General features: G+C 41.3%; 1 protein-coding gene across 6 annotated transcripts; it reads right to left on the bottom strand.

Annotated features, from left to right (window-relative positions):
- Window positions 1–1,105: 1,105 nt before the first annotated feature.
- Window positions 1,106–24,851, bottom strand: LOC141754525 (voltage-dependent calcium channel gamma-4 subunit-like). 6 transcript variants are annotated; one of them, XM_074613642.1, is made up of 6 exons: window positions 24,705–24,851; window positions 17,489–17,801; window positions 11,986–12,237; window positions 9,489–9,572; window positions 6,519–6,659; window positions 1,106–6,090 (listed from the first exon to the last, which is right to left on the bottom strand). In XM_074613642.1, exons 2-6 carry the CDS (start codon window positions 17,517–17,519, stop codon window positions 5,246–5,248), a joined length of 1,353 nt encoding a protein of 450 aa, XP_074469743.1. In that variant the 5' UTR covers window positions 17,520–17,801; window positions 24,705–24,851; the 3' UTR covers window positions 1,106–5,245. The 6 variants fall into 6 exon arrangements, with proteins under 6 accessions (XP_074469743.1, XP_074469746.1, XP_074469745.1 ...); XM_074613645.1 differs by having other exon boundaries at window positions 17,489–17,798; window positions 24,705–24,834; XM_074613644.1 differs by lacking the exon at window positions 24,705–24,851 and adding an exon at window positions 18,074–18,221.
- Window positions 24,852–27,029: the final 2,178 nt, after the last annotated feature.

The following is a 27,029-nucleotide window of genomic DNA, read 5'->3' as shown; positions in this document are numbered from 1 at the left end:
TGATATATCAATCATTCTTGTAATGGTGATATGGGTCTGTATTGGAGACACCTCCGAGTTGTTGGTGCATGGACACAGTACTCAATAATTCACATGACACAACCACATTTTCATATAGAACTTTAATGAATATATCTATATATTTATATAATGTATATATATATACCTTATATTTTTTGTCTTTTCCAGCGAGGATCAGTATATTGTATTGCTTCCCCTTTTCCTTATTGTCCTTTACATGTATCGGTCTGCTGAGTGGAAATATACCAGTTTTCCATTTGAAGAGTTTCAGGTTTGACTCCTGTCAGTAGCCGAAGTGTTGGGAAAAGGAGCCGGTGACTCACGCTGGCTTTAAAAAATGGCTTTCACGTCAGGATATGAACTGAAAATGAAGGAACAGAATGTCCGCTCTCGACCATGTTCCCACAAACACTTTACAAGAGGTCAAATAGAAGTTTAGGACGCCGTTAAGAGATTCACATATTTCTCAGAAGCATGAGGCTGATGTACTTTGTTGTACTTATTGTTTACCATGTAAAAACCACTGACAACACCAACACAGACCACATTTAGCCCACTCTCCCAGCACTTAGGCTACTGACAACATGTCACAGGCAGGCGTGGAGCTTTTATAGCCCAAAGTTACAGGTGTAGGAACTCATATAACATTAAGAATATCTATACATACCACCACGAAAATAAATAGATTAATATAAATTCTATCGCCAACAGTTATACACTAGTCAGAACATTAAAAACACTGATTATTAGGCTACGTTGGTAATGTTTAGAAAATAAAACAAAACAATAGTCTGCAAGGAAATGAAAACAAAGTGATGGTGGAGAAATATAAAAAAATCGGAGAACAACAAAAAATACATAAATATAAACTAGGAATAAGGACAAATTAAAGTGCAGTTACAGATAGGAATAGAGATTAAGGAAAAATTACAGTTGGGAAAGAGAAATTCATATTTTTAAGATTAAAAAAAGAAAGAAAGAAAGAGAAATTATATGTAAAAAAGAATAGATTAATTTCCGAAAAATAGACAAGAAAATAAGCACAAAAATAACATTCACAGCAAAAATAAAGAAAAATAACAGCTGAGAAAGACAAATAAATATTTAAAAAAATAAAGAAAGAAAGAAAGAGAAATGATTTGTAAAAAAGAATAGAATCATTACATGACAATAGACAATAAAATCAGCGCAAAAAAATACATTCACAGTAAAAATAATGTACACAGTAAAATTTAGAGCGATATTTGAAAAAACGACTACAAGGATGCCCATTAGGACGACCGAGACGGAGGAAATAAAATAAGAAACACTATCAATGTGCCATTGAGCAAGGCATGTAGCCCCCAGTTGTTCCCCGGAAGCCGCTCAGTGACCAGCGACAGACTGGTTTTACTGGGCGGGTGCCAGTGTGAATGTGTGAGTAAAGGTGAAGCAGGGTGTTGCTGAAGAAGAGCATGCACGCTCAGTGAACTCTCCCTGCACAAATAACTGTAATGAAATAATGAAGGTGATCTAAAGAGGAATTTACACATGATCACCCTCTCACTTTTGTGCACATGCTTTCCACGTGACACCACTGACATTAGTGTACACAAGCAAGAGAAAGAAAATGAAAAAAGTCCTTGAAAGTAATATAAAAAAATTACAAAAAGAAAAGACTTCAAAATGTATAAATACCCTGCAATAACCATCACGATCATAGAAACACCAGCAACATGATATTAATACTCAAGGAGTTACAATCTCATGTAACCTAGAGATGATAATCAATCACTCAGAATGAGAAGACAACCCAAAGATTACCATTTACAGACATTATGTGCTTTTGTTGAAGTGAATGGTTCGATAATATACTCAATAATACATTTATTATTCTAGTTTGTGAAATAGTATATAGTTATAGCTAAAAGAGAGACGGAGGGAAGGGGAACTTTTCTCTTTCCCTCCTCCTCCTTCTTCTTCGACTTGTCGTCGACCAGGGTTGGGTTAAATTCATTTTTCAAACGCAGCTGATCCAGAAGTGCATTCAAGAGTTCAGTATATTTAGTCCAATAGTCAGATTTAGGACATGTGAAGGGTTTCAGTCCAAAATGGTATACAATATATCTATTAGAGATTTTTTTTTCTCTCCTTCAAATGTCGTCACAGCCTCAAAAATATACACTGCGCTTAAAATCAGATTTTTTTTTTTCAAAATTCTATTAAAATTATTTATAACTTAGTTAATAATCCATAATGTGCTTTACTTTTGTGTTATATCTGAAGACTAAAGGCCTTTACACACCGGGGGTATTTTTATCGTGCGATAAGTTCACGTCAATATATTTTTTCAAATTATTACGTAATGTATTACATGTCGTAAAAACGCCGTCATATTTTTCAGCACAAGGTTGATTTTCTGAGCTTTCCTACAACAAATAAAGGCATTAACCAATCACGTAGTGCAGAGCCAGTGAGCAACCTCCAGGTCTGAGAAGTGAAGCCAATGCTGAAGAGCCTTAAACCTGCATTCTGTCTACCAGCCAGCAGGGGGCGACTCCTCTGGTTGTATAGAAGTCTATGAGAAAATGAGCCTACTTCTCTCTTGATTTATTCCCTCAGTAAACATTGTAAACATGAGTTTATGGTCTCAATCGCTAGTTTCAAGTCTTCTTCAATACAGCATGATGTTCATTTAGTAAATGATGGTCCCATTTAGAGTCAGATAGACCATAAAGCAGGGGATGCTTTAGGGCGGGGCTACCTTGTGATTGACAGGTCGCTACCACGGCGTTGTCCGGTCTGGGAGTTGTCCGTGTTTTCATCTTAGAACTTTAACCCTTTCACAGTGTGTTTTCACTTCATGATGTTTAATTAGAACCTTTTTGGTCGCCTACAAATGTCTTATTCAGCGTTCAGTTGTACTTTACTCCACCCTCTCGTGTCACTTCTGGTTGCAGAAAACCAAGATGGCGAAGACCAAAACAAAGATGGCTCGAACTTTAGGCTTCAAAACTGTAGTCCACAAACCAATGGGTGACGCCATGGTGACTACATCCACTTCTTATATGCTGTCGATGTGTGGTACGGACATATTCAATACGTACACTTTAGTGTAAAACAACACAGAGGCTCCATAGTCTGAACCAAAAGGGTAAACCTCATCACTCCTTCCAACCTTGACAAAGGCAGCACAGACCAGATCCACTCCTTCCGTTCTTCACAATAAAAGCCCTAGACATATACACTGCTTAACTGTTTACCAGAGGCAAATTCACTCATAGCATTTCGCTAAAAATAGCTTACAGTAATTTAGGCTGTAGAACTATTTAGCTCAGACGGACTGCCAGACGCTGCTCTGGGTCAATAGCTCAATCAAATCTATTCAAACCTTTAATTGAAAAAGACTGACAACTGTCGCAAATTTGCATCGTTGGAGGAATGAATGCGAAATATTAGCAGGCGAGTATTTAGCATTTTCGTGTTGTTTATTCATCACAACCCCGGTGTGTAAAGGCCTTTAGTCAGGAACTTGATACAATGGTTGATATCTCTTATTGCAGTAACACAATTTAAATGTTTAGCTTTTGATCTAAGTTCTATCTAAAACTCCACCCCTGAGTGTAAACTGAATTGACCCCCACCCTGTTGCCTATGGTTGCAGCCCTTTGCAGGAACACTCAACGGATGCTGCCTTGTAGCCTTCGGTATCGAATCATCTTCATAAACAGTCATACAAACCCTGGAGTCAATTTTGGCAATTAAACATACACATGGAGTGTGAAAAAGTCCATCTTTACAAGTAGTTACATCGACCTTGAAGGATGACTATAAATCATTGGCAAGTGCAGTTGATCAATAAAAGTGATTAAAGAATGACTTGGCCTGCTACTGACATTTCTGGGTTTTAAACCATTTTCCCCTCAGAAAGCTCAACTATTGGCACTTTTTCGCCTGCTTACAAATGAGGATCAGTGCACTTTACGAGTGAATGGCGAGCCAAAAATAGAGCGATACCTTGCAATATGATTTATTAACTGTTTGCAGGTAGCCTCTGCTATATTTGTGTCTATTACAGGCCACTGTAACTTTATCAAAAACCTCTTAATGTTGCCCAAGACCAGAACTTACGTCATTTAAGAAACAAGTGAAATGATCCTCGAAACAAGAAGAGCAGTCTACTTCCATTTGGCCAGAACTCTGCGAATATTTCACACATTTGGACAAAGACTCGAGGAATTTTAACATCAGAAGGAGTAACTTGTTCAGATGGACATTTGCTGCAGAGTTTGACCAAACTGTGACAACTGGCAGTGGTGGAATGGAGGCGTACAGGGGGAAGCTTGAAGTCTATGGCTGTGCCTTTCTCTAGAATGCCCATCTGTCGCTGTGATTACCTTTGACATACAATGAAAAATAAATAGGCTCACAGTGTGTCAGCCTCTTCTGGTGTGTGTGTGTGTGTGTGTGTGTGTGTAGGTTAGATATGGCTGAGGTAACTCTCTTGGGACCAGAGGTTAAGTAGCTACTGTTGACCTTGAATTGGCAGTCAACTCATCACTGAGCAGCTTGTTACTTGGCTGAATGTACCCGTCTGTGGCTCTCTGTTCTATTTAAAATATAAATGTAACAGAGAATTGTGGCTTATACCATCTGGACACTTCTCTATTTTATTATTAATTATGTTTCAGAATACCAGAAAGCATTGATTTGGCAGTCTCCAGGTTCAAACTGGACGTCTAGATGTGTACAAACTTTCACTTTTAAACCAGATTCCGTTCAGTTTGAACCTAGATGTCTCGTGACTTACAGATCAAAAATCAAAGCTTAGTAGTTTGTACTTAAAGGCTGACAAAATGTAGAAAGGGAGAGTAAATAACGGCCTCGTCAGCAGGGCACTTAACCCCCAACTGATGCACCAGGAGACTGGTTTCACTGGGAGCTCCCAGTTGTGCGTGTGGGATTTTGTACGACGTGCTGAAGCCTCCACTGCACCACTGTTGTATAATTAACTTACAAACAAGGTTTTGAAGCTAAAATCATGACCGTTTTAAGGCAGTTGTCATGAATTTGCACATAATGTCAGGTTTTCTATGACTGTTGATGATGTTAGTAAGTAAATATGGCAGCTAGATACCCCAGGCTCAAGGACGGAAACATTACCGTTGAAGTGTCACCTACACATTTTCAGCCCTACTCTTCCTCTCTTTCAACTCAGATATCTCTAACGTGTCATCTCTGAGGTTTAAACTGGCGTAGTTTTCCTGTTCAGTGTGTCTGAGTTGCTATCCCTGTCCCGTTTGGCCGTCAGTCGGTCCAGGGTTCCCATGTTGCCCCTGTCCCTCTCCATGGTGGCTGTAGATATCGGAGCTGTCTGGGCTGTTGTGGCGGCTGATGTGGAAGTATTGAGCGGTGCTGCGTTTTGGGCAACAGCCGCTGCTGCCGCCAAGTTGGACTTGGAGTGAGATGGGAGTGTGCCGCTGCTTATCACCGCTCCACCTCCTCCTCCGCCGCCGCCGCCGCTGGAATCTTTTGGGAAGTAGTTGTGGAGCTGGTACAGTGTGGCGCGGTCCACCGTGCCGTAGAGAGGTGGGGCGCCGCCTCCCAGGCTGCCCAGCTTGGAGTCCCTCGTCAGGGTGTACATGGAGATGTCGCCGCCCCCTCCACTCCCACCGCTGCTGGTGTGGTGCGGGTTGGGCAGAGTGGCCACAGAGAAGGGCGGAGCTGAGGGTGGCAGGCTGAAGGTCTTGGAGGTGCCAATGGGCGAGGTCTCCTGTGAGCGTGGCGGGTCAGTGGAGCGCGAGCTGGAACGGGAGCGCCGTCGGAAGCGGTAGCTGGGCAGTCGGAGCATGGCGTGCGTGGTGCTCTTGAAGAGGTCGGTGCGAGAGCGGCAGCGCAGCTCCTTGTTCTTCTCGATGTAAATGTTGACAGCGAGGACGCCCACCATCTCGGCCAGGATGAAGGACAGGCCGCCAAAGTAGAAGGACCAGCCGTAGGAGTAGTGCCACTTCTTGTCCTCATCTTTCTTGGGGGAGATGTCGCTCAGTGCTGCCGAGATGTACACGATCACTCCGATGATGTTGCTGAGGCCTGAGGAAATATACAAGACTTGCAGTGTAAGTGCTCCTCTGAGACACATTAACCTGCAGCTTCATTAAATTGTTTTCCAGGCAATGATACTGGAACTGCTTCCTTTCAATTATACAGAGCAGAGGCAGGAGCAATATGAAAATCAATCTGCATATCATACATAACAACTTCTTATTATGACTGTATTAGACTGATAGATCTGAAACATCAAAATGTGCAATAGCACAGTTTCATTTCAGTTTAGAGTGGAATAAGACAGAGTGGAAGGACAAAGATGCACTAAAGGCGGTCCAACCAGCGCTGGAATAATAAAGCAGCGCATTATGAGTTCCTGTTTTAATAACGATAAAAATACCTACAAGAAACTCCACGCTAGGAGTGAAAGAACAGAGGTCTCTGCCAAAACCAGGACACAGCTGCAGGCTTACCTGCAGCTACAAACAGAATCCCTCCACCGAGAATGATGTTTCTTTTGCTCTTGTAGAAGCCGCTGGAAGCAACACACACTCCACCCAGCAGCAGCAGGATGGCGCTGAGGATGGGGAAGATGCTGGAGGCTCGCACCACACCTGCACACCAGGATACCGACAGAAACACATCATCTTGAGTATTTACTGAAATGTTATTGCCAACTTTCTCTGGACTTTGTTGTGTGTGTACTAATGTAGTGCAATTAGTGAGAATGTTATGAGGTTCAACACCATTTGAAGGTGCAAAGCCTTGTGACACTCCTGGGAGATACAGTGTTACCAAGAGGTGCTAGGGCTGACACTACAAGTTGGCTCTGGAACAGCAGCTATATACAGTATTTACATACGTTTCCTACATAATGTTTAGTACATAATGTATTTTGTGGCTCTGTAGGAGCCACAGCATCACCCGACTATATCTTTCCTCAAGCTCGGAGAGAATAAAGCCTGCTTTACAAACTAGGGTGTAGTGTTTTAAAGACATAGGGGTTTAATAGGAAAGGAGGGTTGAACAAAAATGTGATTTGAGTTTTATGATTAGAAATGTAGGATCCAGTGTTTTGGGAGATTGACCCATCAGCAGGCGATTTGTTCATTGCTAACAGGGGGGATAGACTCGGTTGGTTGCTACTTAAGCACCATGGACTGCTCCGTGGATTTATCAATACACAGTGCAGTGAGAGCCACTTCGTGGACGCTTCTGAAATGCGCTGCAGCGCATCTGGTGGGATCACAAGCATTGTCTTGAGTGTCCGCGATCAGCTTCGGCAGCCGTGCCGCAGCCACAACGCAGCAGAGTTGCGCCCGGTGGAGAATATTACAGATCCAAGAGAGAAGGGTGGGTCTCAAGAGTAAAAGTCACAATTATGAATCCGTCTTCTGCTTCAGCACCACAGACAGTAACACGGACCCCATGGTCGGGGCCATAGACTCTAACCTGCACAAACCTCAGTCAGATAAAGGATCGATGAGACCTGCAGACTAGACTAACATATTCAACTAATCTGCCCCTTTGCAACTGCACTCTCTCTGCTACTAGGGGATGGAAAGTATGGATGGCAGTTTAAGAAGGGTGGATGGCATCCCCCCTCATCCCCTCTCAAATACTCTTCTGCATATTAGGTAATAAAGGTCAGAGTATGCTGGCATCTTTGACAATTCTTTAAAAATCCGCCTCTCACAAGTCCCCAAACTTTATAGATTGCAATTCAATACTGCTGGAATACTCTTTAGACCGTGTTTGAGTCTCTACATTTTACAGTAGATTGGAGCATGACCATGAGGAGGACCACTCAGGACCTTCAGTATGGCTGCAAAATGTTGTATTACATCACCTAAAACCCCTCTACACTAAATTCCTCTCCAGGCACCTCAAAACCTATGAGCAGTAATGATAATGTAGAGAGACATTATAGGAGATTAAAATGCTGAATAGCTCCATCTCTAGCAGGGACATGTGGAAAAAGCAGAGCCTTGAAGTTGTGAAGGTGACTTTTCCAGCTGCGTTAGCTTTTGTTTGCCTCTGAAGGGAAACGAGAATGCTGTGATAAGCATATATTCATAGAACCTTCTGTCAGACATGTCAAACAGTGGTTGCAAATTATTCTCTAACGTTGTATTTTAAGAGGAAAATGGGCTGTGTGGGTGGTGTTTGTCTCTTCAGCACAATTTATTGATTATCTAGATAAGTAGCTGATAAGAAAGACTGCTGAGTTGTAGGGGGTTTGTGGTGCTCAGGGGACAAACCTTCTGGGTGCTACTTCAATAGAATAATTAGTCAAGTGATAATTACCTCCTCCTTTGTTTAGTTAGAAGTAGAGCTGAATGATTAGTCGATTAAGAGATTAGTCGATCAACAGAAAAATAATCTGCAACTATTACTCTTGATAATTGATTGAAGATTAAATTCATTTTGCAAGCAAAAATGACAATTATGCCAATTCCAGCTCCTAAGATATAAGAATTTGCTACTCATATCTAATTGTATATTGAATATCTTTGGGTTTTTTGCTTTTGTTTGGACCAAAAAAGCAATTTGAGGACATCACCTTGGGGTCCAAGAATCTTTTTTCATAATTTTTTTTTCATTTCATAAACAAAATCTATTAATACTTTGGTGGAACGGTAGGTCATGGACCAATAGAAGAAGTTTTAGTTTTGGGGCGTGATACAAAAGTTCTTAACATTGCAAGATAAGGTATTTTCTTAAATTTTCACTATTTTCCCATCAACTATTACACTTACTTTAATAAAATAGAAATGTAGAGCATGCATCAGGGTCGTCCTTTACTCTGAATTTTAAACATTTTCTATCATTAAAAGAAAATGGAAAAGCTTGAGCAGCCTGTGGAGAAGTGAAAGATCTCTTGTTCAGTCAATGCTGCACAGCAAAATCTCAGGTAGCATCATCCTTCACAGAAATAGATATCTTTATATAATATATGGATGGAACATATACTTTGTAAACCTAAAGGTTCAGAGCTGTACCAACAGAATTTGCTATCACAACGGAGGCAGGATGTGAAACCTGAATCCTGAGCTGAAAATAATCCATTAGTGAAGGCTGTTCTTTCAATCCATCTGTGAAAAAAAAGCTTTCTGTACACCCCCAGACTCCCAACCTCATGCACCTGGGCATTTAACACACATACACACACTGTACAGACACACACTTACACACACTCACACACACCTCCAGGAACGCTTTGCTTGAATCTGACATCCGTGCATTGATGTCCGCCCACCATCCCCTTCTGTCCTTTCTGTATCCGTGTGTGATGGAGACTGCAGTGCCTGTGTGTGTGTTGTGTTCTGTCGAGACACACAGTGTGTAGTGCAGGCTAAATGTGTGTGTGCCAGTGCTCATGTCTGTGTGTGTCTGTCGTTCATTTGTAAGTGTGTGTGTGTGTGTGTGTGTGTGTCACTCACGGAGCAGATACTCTGCAGAATCTTGGTCGTAGTCTGCGTCGTCTGGGAAATGATTGATCGTGGAACACACACCTCGCTTCAAGCCTGAAAAACAACAGCGAGAAAGAGGAGTGAGGAAGAAGGTAGAACACAAGGAAGAGAGGATGATAATAATTTTGCTCTTGTCTCCATCTTTTTTTCTACAATTTCTGCTAGAGAGAAAGAGAAGACAGACATGGAAACAACCAACAATTATGGAGGGAAAAATTAGAACTGGTGAGAGAGGGGGGGCGAAAAGGAGTGAGGGGAGGGAGAGAGATATGGAGGACAAGAGGTAGACGGCAAGGGAATAGAAACAGAGAGAGAGAGAGAGAGAGAGAGATGAAGGAGATAAAGAGAGAGAAGTAAATAAGCTAACAGATGTAAAGAGAAGACGGACAGATGAACTGATGACGAGAAAGCAAAACAATCGTTACAAAAAGTGGAAGATGAGCCAGAAAGACCTGAGCTCCAAGAGTCTTAGGAACAACAAAAAAACAACAGCAAGTGATTGAAAGCCTCAGCTTTGTTACCATGAGCCAGTCAGATAAATAGTTGATGAATAGTTGTCGACTAAGAGTGTACAACCATGTTTCTGTGAGGCTGTAAGGGGTAACATTCGGTTTTTCTATCTGGTCCTGGACATATCCTCATACAGCAGTTCTCTCTAGTTTGCAAAAACTAACTATTAAACGTGATGAATTAATTCTGGATGAAACCTTTGAAGCTAGAAATCCAACAAATTTCCTTTCCTTTGATTGCACACAACTGAAAACACAGTGAAAAGGCTGCTGTTGTCTTGTTGATGATAATTATACTAATGCTTCAAAATTAATGTTGCAATTTAGCTCATCTTGTATATGTGTGACAGTGTTGTGAGTCCTATTAAACCTGTCTGTCAGCTGCAGCTATGCAGAGAAACTACTTGATCAGTCACTGGATGAGTCACCACTCATATCTGAGCTCTGGGGCATTGTGATGAGCTTTATGTTGAATGCATAGTATGAGTGTATATACTTTATGGAAGTGTTTGTGTGTGTCTGTGCATGAAGGTACAAGTGCAGCAGGGGAAAAATGAGGCAAAGCTCAGATCTACACATGCTGAAATCCTCTTATCTGAGTTGTGCCACAATGCCAAGATGTACCAAAAGTGTTAACACAGGGAGTCACAATAGCTTGTCTAGCGTCTCACAGGCTGGAAAAGTTCAACCGGCATCAACTCGTACTGCAGCGACAATTCGAGGCCTGCACCTCACCAATTATGAGATGCCTTTCTCTAGCCCAGTCACCAGAAAAATGGAGGCATTGTACATTTCTGAAAACTATGGGATACGTTGAACGTCGACGTTTCTGAACCAAAAATATGTTTCATATCAGCCTCGTATCACGCTTGTAGAAAAATGCACAAAGCGACGTGGTTAACGTTGTGAAACAATCGGTTAGGTTTAAGCAACAAAACTACTTGAGGGTACTTGAGGGTAAAAAATAATCATGGTTTGTGTTAAAGTAATAACATAGCTAAATAAATAACCCTGCCGTTAGTGGACTTTCTCATGTGACATTACATAACAAGCATAAAGTCAACACTGACTTTTGGTTTCACACAGGCTATGTATTCTCATTCAACGGTTCGTATGATATCTTACGAAAAGTTATTCTTCATCTTTTATGCGCTTACCTACGAATGTCTAGTGTCAATTTCCGCTCCAGTCTTTTCAAAATAAACTGTCTTCACAGGAAACAACATGGTTAGGTTTAGGCAAAAAAACGACTTACTCTGGAAGCGGTGCAACTTAAGTATGAAAGTGCTGTGACAAAAACTACTTAGAAGGAAAAGATAGTGGTTTGGGTTAAAATAACACTGGATGTGGCGTTACTTAAGTACGGAAATTAGGTGACTAATAAATCAACGTTGACTTCTGGTTTCACACGGGACACAAACAGCGGTCTCCTGGGTGAAAGTCCTGTGTTTGTTTGACCCGTCCATCACCCCTTCAGCCCGCCTGCCATTGGTGGACTTCGTCACTTGTTATATTCTTATTATACTACGTAACTTTCAAAAACGGTTGCACAATAAACTACGTCACTTGCTCTGACCAAATTCAAAAGCAACGACATTCGACGTATCCCTGGTTTGCCGAAACGTACAATACCAACAGTTTGTCCTTTGCTTTATTTTCATAACTGACCTCATTATTGGATCCAGAGGGTTAAAGAGCAGATCAACAAAACGGACAAATAAACAAAAGTAGAGCAATATATCATACTGGTAGTGTGTGTGTGAGTAAGAGAACACCTATTTATGTCTGTTCTGATTACACTGACACACACACTGACCTCAGCAAGACCCTCCGGTGACCAGCACATGAGAAAACACACGTACACACATTCAACCCGCCCAATGCATCCAAAGGTTTCCACAGCCTCCCACACACACAATCACACGAACATGCATACGCACATACAAGCAAAGCTGTACCTTCCAGGCAGCAGATCCTCCAGAGGCCGGAGTGGGTGAGAGCCCCAGGGTCTTTCTTGTCTTTGTTGTTTGAGTCCTCCTGGGACGAGTTGGCCGTGCTGTTGCAGATGAAGGCGCGGGCGTACAGCCAGTAGTCCGTACCGATAGCCACCGTCATCAGGGCGAAGGCCGCGAACGCCCCCACGGTGGTCAGCAGCACCTGGATGCCCCGCTCACACCATACCATCGCTGGGCGGGGAAGGAAACTGATATCTGACAAGAACACAGATGCCAACATCAGATGGCTAAATACATACAGTACCAATGCACATGATAATAGAACCATCACTCATCAGTTAGACAATATACTGTGGTAGGGCTAAAGGATCCAGAGTGTCTTAAAAATACATTGGCTTGAATATTTTTGTTCTAGAATAAAGTCATGGGACAAGTCCTGTTTGCACAGTAACCATGGATCATGGACCATCATTATGTGATTATGATTGTGGAAGAAAATGTTTAAACATGATGATAATCAGGCCAGAGCTAAAGCTATAGGGAACGTCTTTTTTATATGATTTCCACATGGATTAATGGAAGACATTAGAGACATCAGTGGAAAGATTAATACTCGATTCCAGCTGTGGTGTCAGGAGTGATTATGTCACTTCCTGCACTCACGTCAGTCTCAGGTATCTACTGTAAGGAGTGATCTTCTGGTCACAAGCTTGATTCTTTAACCTGTACAAAGACAGGTTGGTCTCATACACCGTTCATAGCTATACCTACGGAAAGTAATGCACTGTCATTTCTATATAGCCCACAAAATCAATGCATATGTAATGCACGTAATCGTCAACCAGGAAGTATGAATAGCAACAAACGCCGCATAGGTGGAAGGTCGGGGTGGATGGGTGTGTCAAAAAACATTGGACTATCCCCCAGGAGACTGCTGTTTGTACCCCGTGTGAAACCATAAGTCAACGTTGATTTATTCATCACGTAACGTCCGTAGTTATTTCAACCAAGCCCCCAGGAAGTGTACCGGGCTTTGAAGCAAATTTTCGTGGTGACCAAACGTGTCTGTCAAGTGATGCCATCAGGCCCAAAAATACTTTTTCCCATAGACTTATATTGGGAAAGAGACATCTGTAAATCAGCAGACACATTTTGAGGTGAATCAACTTCCCAGTATGAACACTCTAATAGTCCTTATTTAAATCATTAGGTCCTAAAAGCAGTAAAATGCACTAATAGCTGAATCCAGAGTTATTTGCCTTCCTCCGTTCATGTGAATGAGACTCAGACCGAGGCTGGAGTGAGGGCTGGGAGGAGGAGTTAATGGAAACGCTACTGCGCCTGCTCTCTTGGCCCAATGGATGCAGAAGATCGCTGAAAGATCCGGGTACTTTATCACTCTGCGGTCGAGCCATTTTTGCTTCATGCGCCAATGAGCAACTTTCATAGGAATGAACAGGAGCCTGTCTACAATGCTGTATCTAGTTCTCTTTATACATCCATGATTTTAACCCAAACCACAATCTTTTCCTAAACCTAACCCAGTAGTTGTGTTGCCTAAACCTAACCAAGCTGTTTGCTGTGAAGATGGAAGTTTATTTTGAAAATACTGCATGTAAGTAACGAGCAGAAATGAACACGTGTTGCTGGATATTCGTAGGAGAACGCATGGAAAATGAGGAATAACTTTGCGTCAGATATCATGCGAACCGTTGTATGAGGATATACAGGACAAAAGTCATCATCACCATATACTGATCATTACTGATCACAATCACTGTGTTTGACTACAGGTTATTGATTGATTCTAAGACTGTAACTGTATCATAATAATAATAATAACTGTAACTTATACTCAGGGTAATGTGAAACTACATTTTTGTTTAAGTCATTTATTCCACAAAAGTTCAAAAATCTCCTCAAAGGTTGAAATAATAAACGAGATGTTAAAAATAAGACACAGTTTTGCATTCCACCTCACAATTCATGCATTGAACTGTCAAATATTGATGCATTAATAGAACTACTGTCCCCGATGGGCTGCTGTGGGTGAGTGGTGGGAGCTGCTGATGGGGTTGAGTCTTTCCATTGCATTCTGGGTGAGCACATTGGAGCGCGTTTTAATAAAAAAAACAGCGTACACAGCCTGAAGCAGTAGAGAGATGTTGGCAGCACGCAGCGGAGGAACAAAATGCCGACCCGATGCATTAATACAAATATAAAACATCAAATATTGTTATAAAAACCAACAGTGGAGGATGGAAGATGGACTGCTGGGAGAGATAGAAAATCCTCCTTTGTAAGTATCTCAATGAGTTTCCCCAAGAAAATTTAAATAAAGTTAGAAAATCCATTATTTCATTTATCAGTGGATTCTCTCAGCAGGTAGCCATTGAATTCTGACCTTCCTGTCAAAAACTTGGATTTCAAAATGACTCACTTTAAGAGGCATTAATATCAACAGCGTTTGCAAATTTTAGGACAGCTCTTTGGAATTTGGCTGCTGATGAGATCAATAAGACTTCAGGTGGAAAAAAAGTTGAGTTTAAGTGGGAAAGACACCAAAGGGCAACTGCAAAGGAGCAAGAAAGAAAAGGAAGCAGGGTGCAGAGGTTTACCTACACATTAATAAAGATAGGAGGGTAAAATAGACATGAGAGGAGTGGATGATGAGACGAGAAGAGACGAGTGGAGAGGAGAGGAGAGGAGAGGAAAGAGGAGAGAAGAGACGTGAATGGAATCTGAGAGGTGAACGTTGAGAGGGACGACAAGAGGGAAAAGGAGATACGACCCATCTGTTGTGCTTCAGGAAACATACATGAAACATCCAAGGAAAAGAAGAGGGGTAGATCTGCACAGGTTCCATTTAACCATTTAGTGCCTCAATAAGACCTCAACCGTTTGAATACAGATGGTGGACGAATGGTGTCATGAAAACTCCTGTAAACCCTGCTCTGTCATTTCTGTTAATGCGCTCCACTAATGTAAACAATCGATGGCACAGAGAACATCAATCCCAGCGTGGGCTTTTTAAACTATTTGGCTAATTCAGCAGGCCTGAGGGGTGTTTCTATGGCAACACAAATCCAAAAATAACAGAGACCACTGGTCGTCTGACCCTGAAACTGACCCTGAACTGCTACATGAGCTAAGTCCCAAAAAGTAACACCAATTAGACAGCAGGTGAATAGAAACATTTCATGTTGATTTCCTTATTTCATTCTGTGTTGTTCTGGGTATTGTTTATATTGAAATCATGGTGAAATTTGGTCTTGGTAGCCAGCTGACTAAGCCCGTTCTCATTCCCAGGGCGCCAAATACGGTCATTTGACTTTGTCGAGGTCATCAGCGTTTGATACCGCCACAGAAGGCACCTTTTCTCGCCACTATGAGACGCACCGAGGGTTCCAGTAAAGTAGCAGTAGGCAGTATATTTTTAGCATCATTGGGCATAAATTCCATAATAACCTTTCAGCATATTGTGTTCTGAGAGAAAACTAGACTTCTGCTCCTCCTCATGGCTCTGTTTTCAGACTTTAGAACATCTGGCTTGTGACGGGAGGCTTTGACCAATCACAGGTCATTTCAGAGAGAGAGAGCGTTCCTATTGGCTGTGCTCTGTCTGGTGGGCGGTGCTTGGTATTTCTTCAATTGATCTCAACATGGCTGCCGGTCACAAACTTTCTCATTTTACAGCTAAACCGTACACTACAAGATGATTCTGAGACCATCTGAGGAGAGAAATAGGAATTACAGTAACAGAATATTGATTCATATTTGATCAGCGCTGCCTAGTTTCACCGTTTGACCGGAGTTGGTGAGTGATTGACAGCCGGCACTCATAGACGTCAGCTGGACGGCAGACTCCAGATCAGCTTTGACTGCTTGTTTTCCTCCGGTCTGTGAAATCTTGCAGATGCCGTTAGGAGCACCGGAGGACACCCGAGGACACAGAGGGACATGGTTTTTTTCAGGTTACCTTTCTCATGCACTACTATCACGATATAGTGACAGTTTTATTAAAATAACTTTTTTAATCATATTTGCTCCATTTCTACGCACTGCAGCTTTAAGTATGTTACATGACAAATAAATCAATGCTGACTTCTGGTTTCACACCGGACACGAACACCGGTCTCCTGGGCGAAAGTCTGGTGTTTTTTGACCTCCCCATCCAACCCGACCTCCTCCCTACACGCCGTTCGCCGCTCTTTATACCTGGTTCACTATTACGTGAATTACACACAAATGCAATTCGCACAAATCACAGTGCATTACTTTTCGTAATTATGCACTGTGTATGAGAGCAGTCTGAAGATGACAATGTTTAAATTTGTGATTAGTCAAATCAATTCAAGTCAATTTTAGCTTTTAGTTCAATTTTGTACAGCATACGACACTCTATCCTTAGACCCCCTCAAATCAAATATCACCTTTTTCAAAATAACATTTTTTACCTCCCTGTTTCAGGTTAAAGTGAAGTACAAACTTGTCATGTGAGCAGCACATTAACCTGTTAACATGGCAGCAACAGGCTTCCTCCATGTGAACATGTTCACACTGGACTGGTCCAGTCACATCTCTACATACACACCGAGGTCTCCTCAACCATTACAAACCCACTGGTTACCACATATCTTTTATCTTAGTTGGTCATTGACTTTTTTGCTCTGAAACAAGCTGTAACATGGATGGCCTTGGATGGATGTGGTGAATTGTTTCCATTCTGAATAAAATATGTATACTACATTAAACACGAGTCAGTTACATGGCAGCTTTATGTGTGTACACTTTTTACTGCAAGCACACTTGCAGTAAAACGTGTGTGAATATGCTTCAGGTTGCAGTGACAAAGCCGGTTCAGGCAACGATGCTGATTTAAATAAAATATTTTCTGCTCTTACAAATAAAAACTAAACTCAATTGCATCCAGTGTAGACAATAAAAGGGTTGTCACACCAGTATCCTAGCTTTACTTCATCCTGATTGGTTAGCTTCGTCAAAGAACGGACGGGCTCCAGCCAATCAAGGCTGCTTTTTACATTTACAAGAAGAAAAAAAAAGACAACATCATGACATTTTAGGTTTCACACAGATAATTTCAATATTGCAATATCTGTTTAGTTAAACCACTAATTAATATTTGACAGCATGTTCCCTGGATTATCTGAACTGCTCCCTTCAGTCACCTCCATTCTAAACACCAACTCATGTTTAGCTTGGTTACACAAATGCCAGCGCAGATTAATCCAAACCACCCGCCCTCTGAATCCAGACCTCTGCACACATCTGCACTCCAGTGTGTGTATGTGTGTGTGTGTGTGTGTGTGTGTGTGTGTGTGTGTTCGATTGGGTTCGTTCATGCTTGTTTGTGTGTTTGCTTGAATATTTATATGCATGTGTCATGCATACAAGAATCCACATGTGCATCTGGTGGTTTGATGTTTGTGTATGCACACGCACGTGCCTGTGTGTGTGTGTGTGTGTGTGTGTGTGCGTGTATTACCTGAGGGCATGTTTCTGCCTTTCGCCTCCATCTCTTCTGCCCCCCGCTGCTGCTGTTCTTCTTCTTCGTCAGTGAAGAGCGCTCCGTAGCCCCGGTCCGAGCCGCCTCCATCCACCGTTTATCCTTTGCTCCTCTGCCTCTCCCTCTCTTCTTATTCCTTCTTTCTTCCTCTTCTTCTTCTTCTTCTTCTTCTTCTTCTTCTCCCTCTCCTCTCTTTACCTTGAGCACTCCTTCCCTCCTTTCTGGCGAGCGGGGGATACTTCACTTGGCGTCCTCTCCTCTCATTGAATTGTCATGGCAGTCATCTTAGCTACTGAGAGAAGGAAGAAAGAGGCGGAGGGGGGTAAAGAGCAGATGAGAGAGAGAGTGAGAGGAAAGATGGAAAGAGAGGGAGAGGAGCAAAAGACAAGGAGAAGATGAGGAAGAAATGAAGGAGTGAAAGGAAGAGATGAGAAGATTAACGAATGTGACATGAGTCTTGAAACCATGAGATGCTCCTCTAAAGAAGCATCTCCTATAAAAACATGTTTCTTACATGACAATGACGATATGTCTCTGATAAACAAATAAACAAATATCCAAAACCTGATGCCGACGGGAGAAAACGAGCCCCCTGTCAAACAAGGGAAGCTGCTTTGCCTCTACAGAGAGAGAGAGGGATATAAAGCAATAGAAAAGAACAGGCGACGCGAGAGAGCGTGCTCTATTCCATTGCCATGGCAACAGTGAATTCCGAAGTCTATGGCGGAGCTGGCGAGTGCGTATGTGTGTATATGTGTTTGTGTGTGTGTTGGGGGAGTAGAGGGATGGATGTAACAGCTGAGAGGATTTTGCTGAGATTAAAAAAAAAAAAGTGTGTGTGAATTCCATCGGTGTGCAGAGGAGCCTGGATGTCATGCATGACGGATGCAAACACACAAACAAACACACACACAGGTTTATGTCCTGGATGTACACGGCTGCCTATAGTACATGAGGAATGAACATTCACAGGAGACATGACAGACTTGTGAGTCATTAGCAGTGTGTGGTCACAGTGTCTCGGCATGTTTCATCCATCCAACTTTCTTCCTGTTGGTGCGATGGCTTCATCACAAGCATTTCGTGCCGTTTCATGCTTTCAAATGCACAATGCACGTTTCTCAGAGCTGAAAGATCCGCAGCACATAGGGATTCTATGCCTTGCTCAGGGGCGTTTCACCAGAGTGGCTGTTTTCCTGCTTGAACTCACATCCTACATTTCAACAAGCAGAAGAGAAAATCCCCGTCGGCACTGACACAGGGTCGGGTTCTGCTAGTTTTTTATTTTGCAAGCTGTTACCGAAACGACAGGGCACCAAAAATCCACATGAAAGGCATCAACAGCAACTAAGCAGGGGATCCCGTCAACATCTAGAGGCGCTTCTGACCACGAACTCCCTTCGGAGACTCCCAATAAAAACAACAAAATCAGTCCTTTATTCAAATGTCTAAATACGACAGCTGTTTGACAAAGGAACACATAGAAATCTGTGAACTAGAACCATTGTCTATTGGAGCAAAGGCTGTACAACTGTGACCATTTTATACAGTTATAAATCTTCATCAAGACGAAGTTTGGGAGGGCAATTGATTGAATGAAGTGTGTACGTTTGCATGGGAGGCCGTAGTTGGCATCCAGTTTTCTACGGACAATCGAAATTGTCTCTTTTTTTAGCCATAACCACTGATCTTTTGTGACGTTTACTTGTAACTGTTTTGGAAGAAGTGACAAGTGACATTGTTTCAGATCACAAAACATAGTGGATCGCTTTGGAAGGCAATTACAAACAATATATCTTGTCATTTAGTTTGAAGGACTTGTTGCCCATCTGTTAAACTTTTTCCCCAATGTTTGTCCATACAGGAGGTCTTCACACGTCCAAAAAGTTGGACCCAACACAAAACAGATCTGTTGAAAATTTAATGACAAACTAAATGACATGTATGAATTAAAACCTGATTCAAAGAGACCTGAAGACCAGAACCTGTCCAAAATCAAACTCGGAACCCATCGGCTAGCGGTTTGACGACGAGTTACCCTCTGGGGGCAACAGCAAATATTCCAGCGGATATCCGGGCCGAGACTTCTCTTCCATGCACCGGTCATTGTTTACGGTCCGATTAACAACTTGAGACACGGGAATGGAGTTGGAGATGAGAGACGACTTGTACGACTGAATTGTTTCACAAGTAGCCAGTTTACAAACCAATTAAAAGCTAAATCCTCACATTGCATTTTGGCCAATGTGTTTCACCTCTTTTGCCCTCCACACAAACTGTTTACCTGCATGCAACCAAAGCTTGCTTATACGTGATTGGTCAATACTACTCGGACAACAAACGGAAACCAGAACGCTTACGATACCAAAATCTTGTCCCGTTGCCTACAGATTCTGCTTTCATATGCATAAATCTGTTTATAGAGATTAGTCAGAACAACGTATGTGATCCGAGCTGATAGCCACACAGGTATTAGACATAAACTGCATTCCAAATTGTTCTTTATTCTTTTTACTTTTAGTATTCCAGCTGCCCTTACAAAGTATGTACTGTTGCATGCAGTATGCATACAATTGGGACATACTACTTCGTCATGACATTGCCCCTTGAACTTTGACCGTCTTGCTCATATACCCGTTGTGCAGAGGATTGTGGGTCAGAATAGTCAGAAAGAATGCTGGCTTGCATACTGCAAAATGCAACCGGATGTAGTAAGACATCATGGTATTTTTGGCATACTGTATTTGACATACTATGTGTAGGGACATACTAAATCTTTTTCTGGCATACTATGTAGTATGGTAGTATGGGTATTGGAGTGCACATATTGATACACAGACCAAAGCCCCATGGCAATACAACCTCCAAGGACCTGGTCAGACTGCTAATAATTTGGACCTGGCCCCACTTGGGTACCGCTTTGGGTCTCGGTTACAACCAGGACCCTCTAGTTTGTACTGTTGGTGGAAGATTAACAGCAAGAAAGGTGTGACATCTGGATACATTCTCTGCCAGTGCAGCTGTCTCTGCTTTGATGAAATATTAAAACTGATGCTCCTTTAGGCATTTAGATGTGAATGGTTTCAACGCTTACAATCCGTTTTTCACAGTCAAAAAACAATTGTTCAGAAACACAATTAGAAAAAACTAAAAATGACCTCTCATTTTTATGTAAAAGCATGCCCAGCTTATTAGTCCAAATCACAAACTGGGAGTTGAAACAGAAAAGAGCCATCTCTTCCCTGTTAACAGGAAGTAACAGGAACTGTTCTCAGTGAACAGAATAATGAATCCAAATTACAGGCAGAAATCAAAGCTTTTTATGGCAGCAAGGAGTACACCCAGTGAAACAGTCCACACTAACGCTGGCTGAAACTCTTCAACACCTCCACCCCCACCACAGAAGAATAATAAGACATTTAATGTTGGCTGGTGAAACCCTTTAAACTTTCAAAATGTCCTAGTGGAAGTGCCAGAGTATGAAGTTTGCTCATGTAGCATTTAAACATATCCTTTGATCGGGACCCATAGACAGACAGAAAGCATTGACGTGTCATCTGTGATGTCACTCTCAGGTTTCTAAAGGGAAGATTGAATTTTGGTTTCCTGCTCAGGGACGAGCAGCACAGCGTCACCGGCTGAAACTCTTGTGAATTAAGCAAACACGCTCCCTAACATCTAAGTGCATCTCTGTAAGAGAAAAATGCTTGTGATTATTGCAAGCTACTGAAAGTGGATGTGTTTGCCATAATCAGATAGATGCTTTGAATTACATCTTGTACCAAATAGCAAATTATGGCAAAAGTGGAAATCATGGCATAACCTTCGGGTAACTGCAGCGTTCCACCATAAGCCATTCCTCTCACATTTACACAGTATTTAAAGACCAGTAGAAGTGCATCTGTCTACAGACAGACAATTGCCAACCTGGTCAAACTGATGCTGAAAGGATTATTGGGTTTTTTGACAGGAATGAATTCTGACAAATCTCAAATGAGGCAGACCGAGAATCACTGATCTGGTCTTTTAAATGAACCATGTTGCTATAGAACCTAAATCATTTTACATTTTGCAGAATTGCTCTGAGTTCTAGACGTAATTGCATAGAGTGCTGCAGGGATGACGTATTTTTGTAGGCCAACCAGGAAGTTGGCATCACCCTGGTTCCCTGGACAAGAAGCCAATGAGATTGTTCCATTGGGTTTTGGATTGTTGCAGAAAATAAACTCTGTGGCAAACAAACATTTATAATATTTACACATTTTGTTCAAGAGAATCTCCACTAATGAACACCACTTTTATGAGTTTTGAAGTGTGAATGCAATCACCAGAACTAAAAAGTTAGGCTATAAACAAACTCCACCACGGTCACATGAGCGTGAGTATACACAACGAGGCTGTAAAGGAGGACGAGTCGGCATGATGACATTTAGTAGTCTCATTAAGCCACTTGTTAGCAACCGCCTTTTTGAAGACACGTAAAAGATTCAAAATTCCCAAGTGGGGTATTTATTGATGTATTTAATGTCATAGAACAAAACTTTAAAATCTCTTTAGCTTGTGTTAACCACAGACCTTATTTCAGACATCTAACTAAAAACCCATTGACTTCCAGACAAGGGAACAGGAAGTGCTAAAATGCTAACTCATTTCCTGGTTTTAAGACTCATTCCTGTAGCACTCTATTGCATTGTGTTAAAGTTATAGGAGTTTATGTTAAATAGGACATGCCTAAAGAATGTATTACATTAATTATTAATTATTGCATATCAAACTAATCAATTAAAAGTATGAACCAAAAAATACAATATTGTGTACATTTTTTTTAATTTTGCCATTCAAAAGATCTTTTCAGAGTTTGCCAATACATTAATACAGTCTGAGTTTTATTTGATAAGCCATTTAGTGGTCATTAGAGGAACTGCAGCTGAAGACAGTTGAGTATTACACTCAGCATTCATCTGATTGCTGCTTTTTGAAAGCCCCAGGAGGACCCCTGGGAGGGTCTGCAATCAGAGACAACAAACAATACGAAAACAGGGACTCAGACGCTGTTATTGTGCTCCAACCCCCCAAAATAAACCTGCTGCTTTTCAGGCTGACAGTGGAGATTATGAGGAAGGTTCCTGCAGCACAACATGGAACAAACACATGTAAGAAAGGCTCGCCGGCGGCGGAGCAGATGCACGGTGCAGAGGATGAAAGTTCAAGGACAAATCAGCCATGCTCTGCATCATGAATTCAGCGACGGTATGAATCCTGATGTGAATACAGAGCAGCAGCAGAACATGGACGGAGTGGAGGAGCTGGTGCATTGGTGATGATTATAAGAGCAACAAACCATAGTGGTGAGCCGCAAATAAAAAACCATGGAGAGATCAGAGGTGTGATGGGATAAATGGTCCTGTGTTTGGTTGTTTACATGTTAAAATGACACTATGATACTGTAAATACAGTAAAAAATCTCTATTTTTAGAAAAATGTTGAAAGGTTTTATGGATAGCACTTTAAAGAACCATGTTATGAGAACATTTTTGTTCTCTCTTTCTCTCTCTCTCTCTATGACTGTGTGTGTGTTTTAGATTATAAAATATTATTATTATGTGTACTGGAAAATAATAAGTTTGTAAAAACACAGAAATGTTAATCTTTATATCAAGACAGCAAAAAACAATTGTCTTCAGCATAACTCTGCAACTCATGTTGTAATTATGTGTTTATGTTATGTAATGTGAAATCACATTTTTCATGTTCTTCAATAAGTAAATAACTACTTGTCATATGAACAAGTACATATTAGTAAAACATTTATTTAGTTAATTCAACTATCCAGCTATATGCTAAGTGTGCAATGTATGTGTTGGCCTTAAACTAATTAGGCTATATCAGCTTAATACATTTTGGTTAAATAAACTCAAAAACATAAAGTTAAGCTCACAGAGGATGAGTGTTTGTGTCATGCGAACATACATTTTTTTTTTATGTCATTTGACAGTCCTGAACATTTGTGTAGACTTAACAATACAATTTTGTGTCATGGATGGATTGGGGTTTACAGTGATAACTTCAAATTGGGATACAGAATTTTTTTTAATTAAAAGTCTGCTTTTATTTCATAATGACATTTTTTCCACAATAACGCTTGTATTTTATACCACTTTTTATTTCATTCGTTTTTTTTTTTTTTTTGGTTTATAGTGCAATATAAGTCAGCAACATGGAAACAAACATTGTGGGAAACATAATGTTTTATAGAAATATTTTAGTAGAGTATTGAGACACACAGACACACAAATGCCTGCAGGGGTATTATGGTAACAATATAAAGTATATATATAAAGTAAATACAAGTAGATAAAGAGTTTTTTAGTGCCTTGTGTGCCCCTAAAACTATGTAGATAACAATGTCACATCTTCCTAATTTATTGAACTAAACATTAGCATTGACTCAAAGGGGATAAGGGAGAAGTGAAACTTTTTCTATTCATCTTTTTTGTTATGAATCAAAGATATTGATATTGTGCACAGACTCCAGCTGGAGAGGAAGGAAGCAGGATCAGTTTGCTTCTCTCTGTAATATTCAATACTCAGTCAGAGGAATCTAAATCCAGACTCCCGGCTGGAGCCCACACTGTGCACATCCCATCCTACACAGACCACAATATAACAGACTGTTCTCTAGCAAAGGACACAACTAATGAAACATATCAGACAAGCTGATGGTGACATGATGTTCCCATTTCTTAGAATGAATACTGATTAAACATTTCCTTCTTGTACACGTAGCGCCTGTGGTAATAACTTTATATATTGTGAGCTTTTTATCTCCTGCTCCTAGAACATCTTCACAAACACACAACAGTTTAGTTATGAAATTGCTTCCTTGAATGTATCACATATTTCCTCTCTCTTTCCCCAAAGGGCTGCCTTCCTACAGTATACCGTGCACAAATACCGTGCACGGCTTTCATAACAGCAGTTTGAAAATACAACACTTGTAATGCAAAGCGGTGCGCGCTCGTTCCCACATGATTTCATCAAGAGTACAATGTGTACATGATGTGCATGTGGTGCGCTCCTCTCCAGCTTTAAGCATGCGCGCACCCGATAGCTGTCATGTCGTCAATGCATGAAAAATAGCAGAGGGATATTGGCGATCGGTTTAATACATATTTTTGATCAGATATAAGCTTACCTTGCCAAGAGCAACTTTTGCAGCCGGTGCTGATGCAGGTGGCGTCGAGGCGCGTGAATGTTTGGAGAGAGAGAAACAGAGAGAGAGAGAAACAGAGAGAGAGAGAAAGAGAGAGAGAGAGAGAAAGAGAGAGAGAGAGAGAGAGAGAGAGAGATAAACAGAGAGAGAGAGAGAGAGAGAGAGAGAGAGAGAGAGACTGGGAGGTGGAAGAAGAAGGATGGATGTGTTTGTATGCGTGTGCGTGGAGGTTTGGGTCTAACAGGATCTCTTGTTGTTTTCGTTGATGTCATCACAGAAGGAACAACTTGTGAACTACTCCAGTTCTCTCTTAAATAAATGTCTTCAGCAGCTCTTGTACACCTTTCCACCAGGACAGAGAGCATTCCATCATTTAGTGTCTCTGTACCTGTGGATGCTGTGGAGGCTGCAGACTGAAGGAACAGTTGCTTTAGTCTTAGTTTCGGGCCAATGTGACAAATCAAGATCTGACAAGTCCATGTCTAAATGTGTCCCAGGTGAGTAAAACCTGGGGTCAAATCAGAGTCAGAACACAACAGCAGGGGCGCTGCTAGAGATGCTGGGTTTATGGTGCTATTTATGAAAAAGTCAGGGGGGGTAGCGGGGGGATGTTTTTGAAACGTTTTTATTCCTGAAAATAAACCAGGAACCACAGTGGGCCTACAGCATATAGACAATGAAGCCTATAGGCTATTTCTGGCAGCTGTTAAAGTCACTTTTATACAATAATTGTAAACTTGAATAAAGGTCAGAGGTCACAAAGGGACATGACTTTTTTCAGATTACCTGTCTCATAGAATACTGTCAGGATCAATTCAATTTAATTTATTTTTATATAGCGTCAAATCATAACAGAAGTTATCTCGAGACGCTTATAGTGACCGTTTTATAAAAATAACTTTTTAATCATATTTGCTCCATTTCTACCCACTGCTGCTTTAAATGACACGCGGAAAGCTGTTTCACAACTTGAAGCCTGTGGTGTATAAATGACACGTAAACGGTCTAACATACGTTCTCATGACAAGCACAATGTCCTTCAAATATTGTGCTATTTATACGCCTTCCCATGAGATCAGGTTGAATGCTTATGGTTTATGGTTAGTGACCACCAGTTCTTCACTACTTTTCATTGTGGGATACTTTGAGTCCGCTATATAGGGTATACTAATTCTCACTATGCATTCAGACCGCACTACAACATGGCGAACTGGCTTTAAAATGGACTACACAGTGACTAGTGAGTGATTCCAGACAGTGTCAGTTAAACTGCAATGGAACTCTGCCATTAGGGGTTGCTATAGCAACAGAATGAAACCAACTGCTGGTGGCAGAATAAAAAAATCAAAGTAGTAGTTGTAGTGGTACATTTTATTAGTCACTAGTAAGGAATATTTGAACTAGGAATGTGGGATAGTGGCTGATCAAAGCCTTTTTATCCATTTCAAATGTGCAATATTTAGATAAAAAAAATAAAATGTCTTATAAAATGAATAGTGGATTGGATTCAGTAGTCACAGGAGATAGAAATATTAACTTGTATCAGGATTGGGTGCAATAAAACATCATGAATAGGTGCTTACTTTTTACTCTCTTTCTCTGTTGCCTTAAAACAGATTCAGAAGAAAGAAGCAAGGAAGGTGACTAGGAGAGAAGGAAGGAAGGTAGGAGAGAAAGAGTGAGGAAAGGAGAACAGACAGGTAGAAGAAGACAGCCTTTACAGGTTTAATAAGGAACAGTGAGGGAGCTAAACTAAGATGGATAGTCAATATGGATCAGCAGGCTGCCAGGGGAAGTGTGGTGTGTGTGGTACACGGAGGGGAGCCAGAGTAATAAAGACAGACGGAGAGGAAATCAATGGCCAGACCAGCAAGACAAACATTTAGAAATGAAGTGCAGTCCCCCTCCGTAGCGACAGTAAAAGCCAGTCAGCCAGAACTTCCAGTGACATTCACAGTGCAGTCACTCAGCGGGCCGCAGCAGATTACACAAGACTAGAGAGGCTGTCAGAGCATGGTGTGGAAAAGGTCTAATTTATCCAGTAACTCTGATCAGGAGGGAACACTTTTACTGCTGGCTACAATAGCAAGCACTGAAGACTTCTCATTTAGATGGAAACAAATAGTAGCAGTAAAATGTGCTGGAGTACCCTAAAGTCAACGTAGGACTATTGTGGAGAGTAGAGTAGAGTAGAGTTTGGTTTCCTGTTTATGATTGGAAACACATGAACTGGGCAGGCCAAAGGCATTGGTTACTTTTTGGTGGTTAACAAAAAGTTACACAGAAATTAGCCAGTAGCCTGGGGAA

The sequence above is a fragment of the Sebastes fasciatus genome, chromosome 17 (assembly GCF_043250625.1).
Source record: "Sebastes fasciatus isolate fSebFas1 chromosome 17, fSebFas1.pri, whole genome shotgun sequence".
Lineage (NCBI taxonomy): Eukaryota > Metazoa > Chordata > Actinopteri > Perciformes > Sebastidae > Sebastes > Sebastes fasciatus.
This window is presented reverse-complemented; position numbering and strand designations above follow the sequence as displayed.

Excerpts from the sequence above, each read along its gene's own strand:
- LOC141754525 (XM_074613642.1), bottom strand. The coding sequence starts at position 17,519 with ATGGAGGCGAAAGGCAGAAACATGCCCTCAG. Across the intron at positions 6,660-9,488 it reads TTCTGCAGAGTATCTGCTCC|GTGTGGTGCGAGCCTCCAGC; the intron begins GTGAGTGACACA and ends CCTGGTGTGCAG. Across the intron at positions 6,091-6,518 it reads GATTCTGTTTGTAGCTGCAG|GCCTCAGCAACATCATCGGA; the intron begins GTAAGCCTGCAG and ends ATATTTCCTCAG.